We start from the raw sequence: 14,977 nt of genomic DNA on the forward strand, positions 1-14,977 counted from the left end.
ATTAGTCAGAAGTATTTTCTCTTCCAGGAACCCACCCTATCCTAGATTAGGGCTCTCTTATCTTGCTCACTACAGTGCTCTGCACACAGTAAGCACTCAATAAATACGATTGAATGAATGAATGAATGAATTCAGACATCCCTGCCCTGTCTCGCTCCCTCCTAGTCAGACAGAGTCTTCACCGGTGAGGCTCCGGGCTGTCAAAAATATCCCGGAACTCCTGCAGGTATCTCACAAAGTCATTAGCAAAGTAGGTAAAGGTTTCAAGGTTGGTCAGGGCCATGATGTCTCTCCATGCCCTCTCTGACAGCCAATCAACTGCTGGATTCTCCCGGAATTTCTTGACAGAGCCCCCAGAAAGAAGGTAGCGCCATTCCGCCTTTGAGAGAGAAAGAGAGAAGGGAAGGTGTCATCACCATAGGTCAGTTTAAGCTGGTCACTCTAGCACTAACCCCAGTTTTTCTAGCTGTTCTAGGTACATAGCCTTATACACCTATAGAGATGTAAAACGTACTTATTAACTTCCTCCAAATATCATTTTTCTACTAAGAAGCTCTTGGCAACTCACATCATCAATCAATCAGTTCTGAGCACTTACTGTGTGCAGAGCACTGTACTAAGCACTTGGGAGGGTACAGTATAACAGAGTTGGTAGACACGTTCCCATCACCTTCGGGGATGAAGGAGCACCTTGCTCTGTCCAATCACCAATACTATTTATTGAGCACTTACTCAAGTGCAGAGCACTGTATTGAGCACTTGGGTGAATAAAGTGGAGTTATTAGACCCGAGTTCTACCCTCAAGCATCTTACAATCTGTGGAGACCAACATTAAAACAATAATAATAATGATGATGATGGTATCTGTTAAGCACTTACTATGTGCCAAGCACTGCTCTAAGCGTTGGATAGATTTCAGGTTGGGGGAAGCATCCGAGCTCAAAGACATATACGTCAGTACTATGATGGAGAGAGAGAGGAAAATGCCTAGTCCTAAGGTGACCCAGAAGAGCCAAAGTGGCAGTAGGGGGCGCATACAATATGGGGAGATAAAAGATTAATCAGGGAAGGCCTCCTGGAGGAGGTGTGATTGCAGAAGGGCTTTGAAAATGGTGAGAGCAGTCATTTGCAGGATGTGAAGGGAGAGGGAGTTCCAGGCAGGAGAGAGGGTGTAAGAGCTCTGGGGTGAGAGGGACGAGAATGAAGCACAGTGAGTGGGTTGGCTTAAGAGGAGTGAAGAGTGCTAGCTGGAGTGTAGTGAGAAAGGAGTGAGGAAAAGTAGTGGGGAGAGAGAGCTAACGGAATCCCTTAGAGCCAAAGGTCAGGAATTTCTGTTTGAAAAATCAGAGTGCTTGCATGGCATGGTGAATGGAACATGAGCCTGGAGTTAGAAGGTCATGGGTTCTAATCCCCGCTCTGCCATTCATCTTCTGTGTGACCTTGGACAAATCACTTCACTTCTCTGCGCCTCAGTTACCTTGACTGTAAATTGGGGATGGAGAATGTGAGCCCCACGTGGACAGGGACTGACTGTGTCCAAGCCTATTAGCTTGCATCCACCCCAGTTCTTAGTACAGTGGCTGGCATACAGTAAGCACTTAACAATTACCATAATAATAATAATAATAAATTTGCATGCCTTGAGGGGAAATGGAGGGAATGACTTGCCAAAGATTCCTTACTTATTCAGTATCTGAACCAGGACTGGAGTGACCCCAGATAGCTTGCTTCCCATCCTGGGCTCTACAGGAGAAAGGTCTAATAATACTAATAGTTATGATATTTAAGTGCTTACTACATGCCAGGCACTGTACTAGGCACTGGGGTGGATGCAACCAAATCGGGCAGTAGTAGTGGAGTTAGTAGAATTCTCCTTCTGCTCTAAGCTGAAACTGCATCCGGGAGTGTACAGTGAGAGAAAATCTCTTGCATACGTATACTCTTTGTATATGAGATTACCATAGTTGCCACTTTTCGGCCGCGCCCCGCCCCCCCCATTTATGGTGTGCCTCTAATCAGTGGCTGCCCCATAGGGCTGCCCATTTTTTTTTAATGGTACTTGTTAAGCATTTTCTATGTTCCAGGCACTGTACTAAGCACTGGAGACAATCAGGTTGGACACAGTCCCTGTTCCAAATGGGGCTCTCACAGTCTAAATCAGAGGGTGGAGGATTTAAATCCTCATTTTACAGATAAGGGACCTGAGGCACAGAGAAGTGAAGCGACTTGCCCAAGGTCACACAACAGACACGTGGCAGAGCCAGGGTTAGAACCCAGGTCCTCCGACTCTCAGGTCCCTGCTCTTTCCCCTAGTCCAGGCTGCCTCCCTATTCTTGCCCATTCTTTCTCAGAGCTGAGGGATCTGCAGAGCAACTGCAAATACTTGGCAGAAGATGGGGGCAACCTCTCTGGGGCTTACCTTCCTCAGTGAGTTTGGGACAATCATGCTAACCAGCCCCCCGGGGAAAAGCAGCTAACTTGAATGTCTGCATAAGTTGCATTTTGGGGTTTTTTAGCATACTTTCCCCCATCGTTGTCCTCCATAGTATAAAACACTCTTGCTAATGCTGGGGGGTTTTTATGGTATTTGTTAAGTGCTTACTATGTGCCAAGCACTGTTCTAAGAGGTGGGATAGTTACAAGTATTCAGGTTAGACACAGTCCTCATCCCACATGGAACTCACAGTCTTAATCCCCATTTTACAGATAAGGAAACTGGGGCCCACAGAAGTCAAGTGACTTGCCCAAGATCACACAGTAGATAAGTGACGGAGCTGGGATTAGACCCCCGATTGCTGGGTTGTTCCCTGAGCTGGTTTTACCACCGCCAAAACAGCATTTACTGGCATGCAACTGGGGTTATCTTGTATCCATCCCAGAGCCTAATACCAATCAATCTAGGGTATTTCTTCAACACCTACCATGTGCTGAATATCGGGGACAACACATCAGAAATAAAAGACACAGACCCTATCTTCAAGGAGCTTTCAATCCAATGCCTGGCACAAAGTAAGTGCATAATAATCACCATAATGTTCACTGTTGTGGGCAGGGAAGTGACTGCCAACTCTGTTGTATTGTACTTTCTCAAGCGCTTAGTACAGGGATGTGCACATAATAGCGTTCAACAAATACCACTGATGATGATTATGATGATTGTAATCATAACTGACAATGGCTGACTTTCTCCTTCTACCCTCTCTCTTTCACGTCCCTGAGACCAAGAAAAGTGCAAAAAAAGATGGCTGGCAGTGGAGTGTCTCCCTACGCTTCTCAACAACAGGAAGTAGTCATGCCCACTGCCCAGTGGAACGTGACCAGAGGGAGCTCCCTCTTCTGTCAGTTTATCAAATCAATTAATGATATTTATGGAGCACTTCACTTACTGTGTGCAGATCACTGTACTAAGTACTTGGAGGTATACAATACAATAGAGTTGGTAGACATGATTACTACCCCCGAGGAGCTTACATTCTAAAGAACAGTAGAGCAGCGTGGAGAAGCAGCATGACCTAGTGGAGAGAGAATGAGCCTGGGAGTTGGAGGATTTGGGCTCTAATCCCGGCTCCGCACGTGACCTTGGGCAAGTCACTTCTTTGTGCCTCAGTTATCTCATCTGTAAAATGGGGATTCAATACCTGCCCTCCCTCCTTCTTAGACTGGGAGCCCCATGTGGGACAGGGACCGTGTGCAACTTGATTAACTGTTTGTATCTACCCCCGAGCTTAGTAGAGTGCTTGGCACATAGTAAGCACTTAACAAGTACAATAACAATATCAATAATATAGACAGGCATTAAAATAAATTACAGGTAGGAAAAATGGAAGAATATAAGGATAGATACATAAGCACTGTGGGGCTGGGATGAGAATCAAAGCACTAAAGGAGTACATAGCCAAGTACTTAGTCGATCCAAAAGGAAGGACATTTAGGGGAAATGAGGGTTTAGTCTGGGAAGGCCTCTTGGGGAAGAAGTGATTTTTAGGATGGCTTTGAAGGTGGGATGAGTGGTGGTCTGTCAGATATGAAGGGGGAGGGAGTTCCAGGTCAGAGGGAGGACATGGGCAAGGGGTCAAAGGCAGGATAAAAGCGATCAAGGAACAGAGAGTAGGTTGAGATTAGAGGAGTTAAGTTTGCAGGCTGGGTTGTAGCAGGAGATCACTGAGGTAAGATAGGAGGAGGAGGAGACCTAACAAAATGTCTTCAAGCTGATGGTAAGGAGTTTCAGTTTGATGTGAAGGTGGATGGGCAACCATTAGAGGTTTTTGAGGAGTGGAGAGACCAGGACAGAACTTTTTTTTAGAAAAATGATCCAGGCAGCAGAGTGAAGTATGGACTGGAGTGGGGACAGGCAGGGGGCAGGAAGGTCAGTGAGGAGGCTGATGCACTAAGCCAGGTGAGATATAAGTGCTTGGATCAGTGTGCTAGCAGTTTGGAAAGAGAGGAAGGGATGGATTCTAGACATGTTCTGGAGGAAGAACCAACAGGATTTAGTGACCCTGAATATGTGGGTTGAGTGAGAGAGATGAGTCGAGGATAATGCCAAGGGTATGGGCTTGTGAGACAGGGAGGATGGTGGTGTTGTCTCCAGTGATGGGCAAGTTGAGGGGAGGACAGGGATTGACTGGGAAGATGAGGAATTATGTTTTGGGTGTGTTAAGTTTGAGGTGTTGGCAGGACATCCAAATAGAGATGTCCTGAAGGTAGGAGGAAATTTGAGACTGCAGGGAAGAAGAGAGATCAGGAGTGGAGAGGTAGATTTAGGATTCATCCACATAGAGAGTAGTTGAAGCTGTGGGAACAAATGAGTTCTCCAAGGGAGTGAGTGTAGATGGAAAATAGAAGAGGATCTGAAATTTAGCTTTGAAGGACCCACAAAGTTAGAAGGTGGGAGGCAGAGGAGGAGCCCTCAAAATATACTGAGAAGGAGTGGCCAGAGAGATAGGAGGAAAACCAGGAGAGGACAGTGGCAGTGAAGCCAAGGTTAGATCACATTTCCAGAAGAAGGGGGTGGTCCACAGTGTTGAAGGCAGCTAAGAGAAATTGAGGGGGATTAGGAGGGGGTAGAGGTCATGGAGTTGGCAAGAAGGAGATCATTAGTAGGCTTAGAGATGGCAGTTTCTGAGGAGTGGAGGGGGTGAAAGCCAGATTAATAATAATAATAGTAATAATAATGGTATTTGTTAAGTGCTTACTATGTGCCAAGGACTGTTCTAAGCACTGGGGAAAATACAAGGTAATCAGGATGTCCCACGTGGGGCTCACAGACTCAATCCCCATTTTACAGATGAGGTAACTGAGGCACAGAGAAGTTAAGTGACTTGCCCAAGGTCACACAGCAGATAAGTGGCGGAGCCGAGATTAAACTGGGTCAAGGAGAGAACTGGAGGGGAAGAAGTGGAGGAAGCAGGCGTTTGGAGAGAGGAATGTAAGGAGGGAGATGGAGCAATAACTGGAGGGTGCCATGAGGTCAAGGGAGGGGTTTTTTAGGGTAAGGTAGACATGAGAATGTTTGAAAGCAGTGGAAAGAAGTCACTGAAAAGTGAACAGTTGAAGATGACAGTCAGAGGGAAGAAGAGAGTGGGCAAGTGTTTTAATAAGACATAGAGGGGTGGTGTTAGAGGCGCAGGTGAAGGGGGTAGATTTTGAGAGGATGCAAGAGATCTCTTCTTGAGATACTGTTGGGAATATTGGGAAAGTCAAAGACAGCACCAAAGGAGGCGGGCTGAAGAGGAGCAGGGGAGATTTTAGAGAGATCATGCCTAATAGTTTCAATTTTATGAATGAAGTATGTTGCCAGGTTCTAAGTGGCAAGAGGTGGGGGTGGGGAGACAAGATTCTTGAGGAGGGAGTTAAAAGTCTGAAACAGATGGTGCTGGAACTGGGAATGGGAGTCGATAAGGTTGGAGAAGTATTGTTGTCGGGTGGAGGAGAGGGCAGAGTTGAAACAGATTAGAATGAGTTTGAGGTGGCTGAATTCTTCCGGATGTCTGGATTTCCACCAGCAGCGCCCAGTGGCTCGAGCAAATGAGTAGAGGAAGTGTACTGGGGAGGTGATTCGGGGTTGTGGGTTGGTAGTACAAGATTGATGGAGGAAAAGGGGAGCAAGGGAGTTGAGTTCAGTGGAGAGGGCATTCTTGATGGCATGGATTTGTGCACCAAGGTTAGTCTGGGGACCAAATGGGGCATGATGACTTTAGAAAATTGAAATGAGTAGAAAGACTGGAGGTCTCTGTGGGGAAACAAGGCAGACTTGCATTGTGGGAGAGAAGGCAGGTCAGGGAGGAAGTTGAAGTTGGAGAGTGAAATTTTGGAGTTGGTGAGGTTAGAGATTGTATAGTGAGTAATCATTCATTCATTCATTCAATAGTATTTATTGAGCGCTTACTATGTGCAGAGCACTGTACTAAGCACTTGGAATGAACAAGTCGGCAACAGATACAGTCCCTGCCGTTTGACGGGCTTACAGTCTAATCGGGGGAGACAGACAGACAAGAACAATGGCAATAAATAGAGTCAAGGGGAAGAACATCTCGTAAAAACAATGGCAACTAAATAGAATCAAGGTGATGTACAATTCATTAACAAAATAAATAGGGTAATGAAAATATATACAGTTGAGCAGACGAGTACAGTGCTGAGGGGATGGGAAGGGAGAGGGGAAGGAGCAGAGGGAAATGGGGGGAAAAGAGGGTTAAGCTGCGGAGAGGTGAAGGGGGGGTGGTAGAGGGAGTAGAGGGAGAAGGGGAGCTCAGTCTGGGAAGGCCTCTTGGAGGAGGTGAGTTTTAAGTAGTGTTTTGAAGAGGGGAAGAGAATCAGTTTGGCGGAGGTGAGGAGGGAGGGCGTTCCAGGTCCGCGGGAGGACGTGGCCCAGGGGTCGACGGCAGGATAGGCGAGACCGAGGGACGGTGAGGAGGTGGGCGGCAGAGGAGCGGAGCGTGCGGGGTGGGCGGTAGAAAGAGAGAAGGGAGGAGAGGTAGGAAGGGGCAAGGTGACGTAGAGCCTCGAAGCCTAGAGGAGTTTTTGTTTGGAGCGGAGGTTGATAGGCAACTACTGGAGGTGTTTAAGAAGGGGAGTGACATGCCCAGATCGTTTCTGCAGGAAGATGAGCCGGGCAGCAGAGTGAAGAATAGACTGGAGCGGGGCGAGAGAGGAGGAAGGGAGATCAGAGAGAAGGTTAACACAGTAGTCTAGCCGGGAAATAACAAGAGCCCGTAGCAGTAAGGTAGCCATTTGGGTGGAGAGGAAAGGGAGGATCTTGGCAATATTGTAAAGGTGAAACCGGCAGGTCTTGGTAACAGATAGGATATGTGGGGTGAACGAGAGAGACGAGTCAAGGATGACACCGAGATTGCGGGCCTGAGAGATGGGAAGGATGGTCGTGCCATCCACGGTGATAGGGAAGTCTGGGAGAGGACCGGGTTTGGGAGGGAAGATGAGGAGCTCAGTCTTGCTCGTGTTGAGTTTTAGGTGGCAGGCCGACATCCAGGTGGAGACATCCCGGAGGCAGGAGGAGATGTGAGCCCGAAGGGAGGGGGAGAGGACAGGGGCGGAGATGTAGATCTGCGTGTCATCTGCGTAGAAATGGTAGTTAAAGCCGTGAGAGCGAATGAGTTCACCAAGGGAGTGAGTGTAAATGGAGAACAGAAGAGGGCCAAGAACTGACCCTCTAGTGAGTAGAGATGATGAGATCAAATGGGTGTCTAAGTTGGTGAGTGTGTGAGGTGGGATGGTGCAGGAGGTCACTGGAGTTGAAGAATGAGAGGAAGCAGACAGTGGAAACGTCGGGAATATCCATACCTATATTGAAGGCCCCAAGGATCAGTGTAGGGGCAGAGATAGAGAAAGAGAGAGAGAGAGATGGAATGTCAGAAAGGGATCAAAGTTGCTCGGAAACTTGGAGGTGGGGCCTAGGGAGCAGTAGGTGATGGTGACTGGGCAGATGATGTGGCCTTCAAAGGAAGGGAGAGTTAGAATTTTACCACTAACCCAAGACCTGGCATAGGAATGGTAAGTCACAGGGGAAGGAATAAATGCGGGCTAGAGGCAGGTGAGGGAGCCTAGGGTTGTGGTAGATCTATGACAGACGGGCCATTTACCATTTTGATTTTCCCATCATTCATCATGATCCGAACACAGAGGAGGAAAGCGAACATGAGCTTGTGCTTTTCAAAGAGGCTGCGGCAAACGTTGCTATAGAGGCTGTAAGTCAGGTATTTGTTGATGTTCTCGATCCGTCTCTTCACGGAGTCTGAAATGAGCCCAGCACATGATAGTCAACTGGAGCATTACTTTCCCCAGGAATGCCCTTCAGAGGTAAGAGGTGGGGGCAGAGGCTTACAGAGGGGATCCTGAGTCCCCTTCTGAAGACACTACACCCACCTCCCAGATGTAGGCGTGGCCACTGGGGGACCTCTAGAATGCATTGGCTCATTGGAAAATAAAGGTCACCACCCCCCTCCTCAGCCTCAGAGGTCGCTACAGTTCCAGCCCACGTGGTCAAGCCAGACCAAGGAGGAACTGGGTCAGAGGACCTCTGGGAGAGCAGACTGGTTCCAGATCTTTTTCTGGGAGTTTGGTCCCCTCAAGGACCGACCCAAGCATTAGGTTTGGTATCAGATGCCTAGAGTTTCCCCATACCATACCTTCCCTTGAGCAGGACTTGGGGATGGGGTAGGAAACCAAATCCAACCCCGTCTGGAACTGGTCCTGCCTTTGGTGTTCAGGGGATGAGGCGGGATTCCCCTAGGTGCAACTGGCACATCACTGGACCATGGATTAGCACCCAGGATTCAGGAGAAATAAAGGAGAACCACACAAATGATGCTGGAAACAGGGTGGGACTGAAGAAAGCTGGATCTGGGGAAGTGGAGAGAAATGACTTTGGAAGCTTCTGCCATACCTGTTTTCTCAGAGTTGGTGATGCTGGACAGAAAGATTTTGAGGAACCACTCAAGTGAGTACTGGTACATGGGGTCCACGTTGGAAAGGTCTGACATGCAGAAGAAGAGGATCTTGGTGCGGGTGGCCACGGGGACATATTCCATGCGAGTCAGGTCGATGTCCTTCTCTGTGCTCTCAGTTATCTTCACCTTGGCCTTGGGGAAAGGACAATTCAGACATAGTTGGTGCTTCACTGGCCAGACATTCAGAAGCCTCCCGCTGGGTGGGTGGGCATAAAGGCCCAGTCACTGACCTGAATATCTGCAGCTTTTAGCTTAGATGCCTCCAGCACCCTAATGAGCTCTACGTCATCAACAAGGTTGCCTTCTGAGGAACTGAGCCGGAACAGGATCTGGTCCTCAATGTCCTTCAGTTCTTGTCTCATCCTGGCATTGGTGATGATAAGTTGGTTCTTGGCCTCCTCCAAGTCTGGCCTTTCCTGAGCCACCACTTGGCCCAGCAGCTGGTCCTCCAGGCCACTGCAAGGAAAGCCCAGGTGCTGTATTCCCCTCCCCACCTACCCGCCCCCCCCCACCCATCGGCCCCAAGTTCTGCTCTGGTTTCCCTCGACACCTGGAAAACCAGGCCTCTGGGCTACTGAGCTTCTTAGAGAGAGGACAGAACAAAGAAGCTTAAAGGGACAGAACAACAACAGAACTACTGTGTAAGAAGTGGAGGAAGAAGAAACAAAAGAAATGAAAACTTAACATCTGAAAGCCTTCCACAGGGGAGAACAACTCACGGTTCCTCACTGACGAGGCCCCCTGAAGTGGGTCCAAACCCTACACCCAGTTCCGTTCACCCTCCGAGAGCAGCGGGAAATAGAGGGTGGCTTGCCAGGGCAGGGGGGTAGAGGAGGAGGGTGGGGGTGGAGGCCTCAGTTACCTGGGAGAGAGGGTGAAGTTAATCAGCGTGACCTTAGTGGAGATCTCAGGGATATAGTGAGGGTTGGGAAGCTTGGTTGTGATGTACATCTTGAAGTCTTCGTGGTAAGGAATGATAGCATCACCTAGCTTCAGTACTAAGTTGCCTTGCTGCTTGAAAGTCTGAGCCAAAAAGGGTAAAGAGTGATAAGAGCATCAGTTTTGGCATTTGGGAGGTTCTTTATGGAAAAAGCAGACCCCCTAACTCAGATGACTCTACTGTGAGCTATTGAACCTCAGAGTTTTCTGCAAAGGACATTGATCATCTCAGGTCCCTAATGGGGAGAAGATGAAAGGGCAGGTAACACCATCTCCAGGGGGTGTTGGGAGGATGGGGTGCTGGGCTTCTCTGTTCCAGGCTTAACTGACCTCCATTCCTCCTGTCTGGTGATGAATGGGAGGGAAGAGAGTGTGCCAACCTGTTTGAGCAGGACAGTGTCCAGAACTGGATCCAGTTCCTCCCCAACATTCTCCAGCAAACATGGCTTGCCAAAACGGATTGCATTCTCCAGACTGCGCAGGAAGTCCAGATCATTCAGCTTAATCACATCCAAGCCATTCTCCTTTTCCTGAGAAAGAAGAAGTAGTAAAATCTAGGTGAGAGACAGTGGGAAGCTCCCTTCAATATTACTTGCAAGAAAGACTCCTCTGCTCACCTTCCTCATTTCAGAGGTCTCGAGACCAATTCTCAACTACTGCCCTGCAGACCATTCTTGGGCAGTAGCCTTGGGGGGAAATTGGGAAATGAGAGGATTCCTTGGAAGAGAGTCCAAAGCCAGGAAAGGGTCACCATTGTCACCTTCCTCCTCCTCCTCCTCCTCTTCCTCCTTCACCAGGGGGTGGCAGGAACCTACCATGTTCTTTATCCACTTGTTGGCCTGTCCCTGAGGGTCAATGAAGTGAGTCCAGCGCTGGGAATACTGAGCAATGACTCCATTCTCCACAGACAGGGTGTCCTTGGGGAGACCTGCAATCTGTTCAGAGGGAAAATATCAGCACTGAGGCTGCTAATGACTGCCTGGGCTAAGAGCTCTCCAGGATTGGGCCAGGCTTTTATTTCTTTATTGATTCATTTTTAATGATATTTGTTAAGCACCTACTATGTGCTGGCACTGTTCTAAGCACTGGGGAAGATACAAAGTAATCAGGTTGGACACAATCCATGTCCCACATGGGGCTCACAATCTTAGTCCCCATTTTACAGATGAGGGAACTGAGGCAAGGAGAAGTTAAATGACTTACCCAAGGTCTCACAGCTGACTAGTGGTGGGATTAGAACCCTGGTCCTTCTGACTCCCAGGTGTGGGCTCTATCCACTAGTCTACAGGAAACTCCGGGGCAAACCCAATTTCCCTCTCTGGCTGCTGGCTTCCCTTCCCCTGACAGATCCAGGAATCAATCAATGGTAGTTAGCAAGTGCTTACTATGTGCACAGCATTGTTCTAAGCAGCGGGGAGAGAGAGAGAGTATAATACAACAGCGTTGGTAGGAAGTTCCCTGCCCATAAGGAGTTTATAGTCTAGAGGGGGAGGAGCACGGCCAGCTAGAATAATACCTGGACCCAGGTCCCCACCCCAACTATCCCTTCAGTAGGGCTCAGACTGTAGGGAAACAGTGTTCATCGCCTGTCGGTCAGGATTTTTCCATGACTGTATGCCTGCAAGAACAGATGGGAGATGACCATCAAGGGAAAATGGAAAAGCTCGACACCACTGTGGAATCTATACCTGATTTTTTCTTCTCTCAGTGCCAGGGTGGCACCCAAAGACACTTGAGTAAACAAAGTCCCACTGACAGCCTTATCCAGGCTCTGTGAAAGAAGGGTCTCGCTTCTTCTTTTGGCATTGCACCGCCAGAGGAATGTTTCAAAGTGTTCCCCCACGTCTGGGGAGCCACTGTGCCTGGTCCTTTCAAGTTGGCCAGTCGATGCGGCTAATCGAATGAATCTTGACTCAGAATTTCTGGGACTGAGCAGGTCTTTTAGCTTTGGTCTGGGACAGCTCACCCTGGCCCAGACTCTCAGGTCCAAGACTCACGGGTCCCACCCCAGCCATACCTGCCACGATCGGATCTGCACCGCATTTCCCAGTGTCCCGATAAGGGTTGGCTCCTTGGTGCGAGGGACATTGAAATGCTCCAGTTCCTTGACCCACAGGTCACACAGTACAGTCCGGTACTGTCCCTGAAAGGAAAAACAGGTCCTGTGAACTGTCAGTGTCAGGGAGGGCAACCATCTCCTATATTTTCAACATCCCGTCACCACTGTCAGAGACAGAATGCTAGGTCAGATGGCCCACTGGCCTGACCCAGTAAGAGTAATAATAATAATAATAATGTTGGCATTTGTTAAGCGCTTACTATGTGCCGAGCACTGTTCTAAGCGCTGGGGTAGTCATTCTTATCATTAATATTTATTGATTTGTTGAGATAGAGCACAGGCCTGAGAGTCAGAAGGACATGGGTTCTAATCCCGGCTCTGTCACTTGTCTGCTGTGTGACCTTGGGCAAGTCACTTCACTTCTCTGTGCCTCGGTGATCTCATCTGTAAAATGGGGATTAAGAATGTGAGCTCCACGTAGGACAGGAACTGTTTCCAACCCGATTTGCTTGTATCCACCCCAGCGGTTAGTACAGTGCCTGGTACATAGTAAGTGCTTAACAGATACCACAATTATTATTATTATTATTATTACCAAGTGCTGTGCTAAGCAGTAGGGAAAAGTACAAGGATGTTGATACAGACATGGTCCCTGGCCCAAGAAGGAGCTGGCTCCCAGCCTAAAATGGGAGGGGTAGACAGACACGCTGAGAAAAGACACAACTTCTCTGTGCCTCCGTTTCTTCATCTGTAAAATCGAGATTAAATCCCACTCTCTCCTACTTAGACTGTGAGCCCCATTTGGAAAAGGGATTACGTCCAAACTGATTATCTTGTATTTACCCCAGCACTTATTACAGTGCTTGGCACAAAATAAGCACTTAACGAGTACCATACAAAAAGGAGATAACAGGGCAAATTTGGTGAAAAGCAACAAGAGCAACAGGAAAAGCAGCTGACCATTACTGCTGGAGAGAAGGGCCCTCAGGCTCCTCGATGCTCCTGCAGGGCTGCCTTTGGTCTGAGTGATCCCAACATTCCCAGTGTTCCCTGCACATGACTATTGCTTCTGACACCCTGTCATGCCATATCCAGACAGACACTCAATCAGAAAAAAGTGCCCTAAAGTGCCAAAATGTGTCACGTAAATGTGTTATGACAGAACTGAGTATGCTGTGGTGTTGATCTGAATCTTCTTCCCTGCCCTAAAAAGATCCACTCGCAGTAGGGAGTCCAAGGACGCTCACCGCTGAGAGCCATTCTTTTACTTGTCTTGAAGCAGCGTGGCCAAGTGAAAACAGCCTGGACCTGGGAGTCAGAGGACCTGGGTTCTAAGCCCAGCTCTGCCAACTGCATGCTGTGTGACCTTGGACAAGTCCCTTAATTTCTCTGTGCCTCAGTTCCCTCATCTGCAAAATGGGGATTCAATACCTGTTCTCCCTCCTACTTAGACTGCAGGCCCCATGTAGGACCTGATTATCTTTTACCTACTCCAGAGCTTAGTACAGGGCTTAGCATATAATAAGTGCTTAATAAATATCACAGTTATTATTAGTATTACTACCACTAATCATATTATTATTATCACGGGCAGGGAATGTGTCTACCAACCCTGTTATATTGTACTCTCCCAAACACTTAGAATAGTGCTCTGCACAAAGTGAGCACCAATAAATGGAATAGATTGATTGGTCACCTTGGTTTGTCGTTGCTGCAATCCATTTTTACCACTGTCTTTATCTGTCTTCCCCCACTTAGACTGTAAGCCCCATGTCGGGTCGGGATTGGGTTGGCTCTGTTACACTGGGATCTACCCCAGTGTTGGCATGTAACAATCGCAGTATTTCTTAAGGCCTGTACTAAGTGTAAGGGTAGGTGCAAGATTATCAGTTCGGACACTATCTCTGTCCCATTCGGGGCATTTCATACCCCTTTTACAGATAAGGAAACTGAGGCCCAGGTAAGTTAAGTGACTTGCCCAAGATCATTCAGCAGGCAAGTGGCAGAGCTGAGATTAAAATCCAGGTCTCTTGACTTCCAGGCCTGTGCTGTTTTCCCTAGGCCACGGGCTTCTCCTAACAAGAGCTGAATAAGTATCATAACTAACAGGATCCAGGTTCAGGGTCAGCACTCTTCCACGAGTTTTGGGTGACTGACACTGGGTACACACCAGTGACATGATATCGGGGCATGCAAGCCATGAAATGTTTTACCAGCCACAGGGTCAGAGTCCCCTCTCTGGCTCAGGCTGCTACAAAGAGAGTGCAAGTGACATTCAGCTCGAGGATGAAGTTATTTTAACACAACTCAGAAACAGAACTCAAATCAGGCTCTGTGAAAATAGCATTTGTGGATCATCATTTGCCGCCTATCTGCAGCAAGTAGAAAGGAAGAGGGACTCCCACCAGGGGCTCAGAGGACTGGAGGAGTCAGAAATCCTTCCCACTAAGGTCTCTGCAGACAATAGGCGAATGATAGAGTCCAATAAGTCACTTGTCTACCTCCTTCAACAACCAATGAGGGAATGGGGAGTCAGGGCACTCTGACCTCTGCTTCTCCAAGCTGTGGGTTGGAGTTCTGTGACCCCCCCGAACTGGTGGGGAATTGGAGGTGAAGAGGGCCATGGGACTTTCCACCTCAGCCCTGGTAATCTTGGACCTGGACCATTCCCCTGCTCCCACCCCTGTTGTTCCAAGCCCCGTTCAGCTCCCACCTCCACCCCGCCCGGCCCCCCTGCTACTCCCAAACCCATTTTCTCTCCCAATCTCCCAACCTCAAGTTGCTTAGTTCAGGAACAGGATCAAAAGAGAGTAACATGGGAACTCCTTCCCTAGACTGGTCATCACTCCCTTCTCACCTGGGGTTCTCCCAATGCCTTTCAGACTCTTCCCCCGCCCCCGTCTCTTCTAAGCCCCATTCCCTGCCTCATCTGGGAATACCGGATGAGGTGGTGGGTGGGTCAGAGCAAGACCTCGAGTTGTGGAGGTCGGGGGTGGGTGGGGGGGTGGCAGTG

The 14,977-nt window shown here is 48.6% G+C and overlaps 1 protein-coding gene across 2 annotated transcripts in view; it reads right to left on the minus strand.

Annotated features, from left to right (window-relative positions):
- Positions 1-14,977, minus strand: part of DNAH1 (dynein axonemal heavy chain 1) — a 168,267-nt gene that overhangs the window by 10,677 nt on the left and 142,613 nt on the right. For both annotated transcript variants that reach the window (XM_029052729.2, XM_029052730.2), the window contains 8 exons: positions 11,923-12,048; positions 10,721-10,840; positions 10,286-10,435; positions 9,829-9,989; positions 9,197-9,422; positions 8,903-9,098; positions 8,100-8,251; positions 183-379 (listed from right to left, as the gene is read on the minus strand). In XM_029052729.2, coding sequence (XP_028908562.1) covers positions 183-379; positions 8,100-8,251; positions 8,903-9,098; positions 9,197-9,422; positions 9,829-9,989; positions 10,286-10,435; positions 10,721-10,840; positions 11,923-12,048 — 1,328 coding nt within the window. The remainder of the gene's footprint in view (positions 1-182; positions 380-8,099; positions 8,252-8,902; positions 9,099-9,196; positions 9,423-9,828; positions 9,990-10,285; positions 10,436-10,720; positions 10,841-11,922; positions 12,049-14,977) is intronic.

This window comes from Ornithorhynchus anatinus, chromosome X2, assembly GCF_004115215.2.
Source record: "Ornithorhynchus anatinus isolate Pmale09 chromosome X2, mOrnAna1.pri.v4, whole genome shotgun sequence".
In the NCBI taxonomy this organism is placed as follows: domain Eukaryota; kingdom Metazoa; phylum Chordata; class Mammalia; order Monotremata; family Ornithorhynchidae; genus Ornithorhynchus; species Ornithorhynchus anatinus.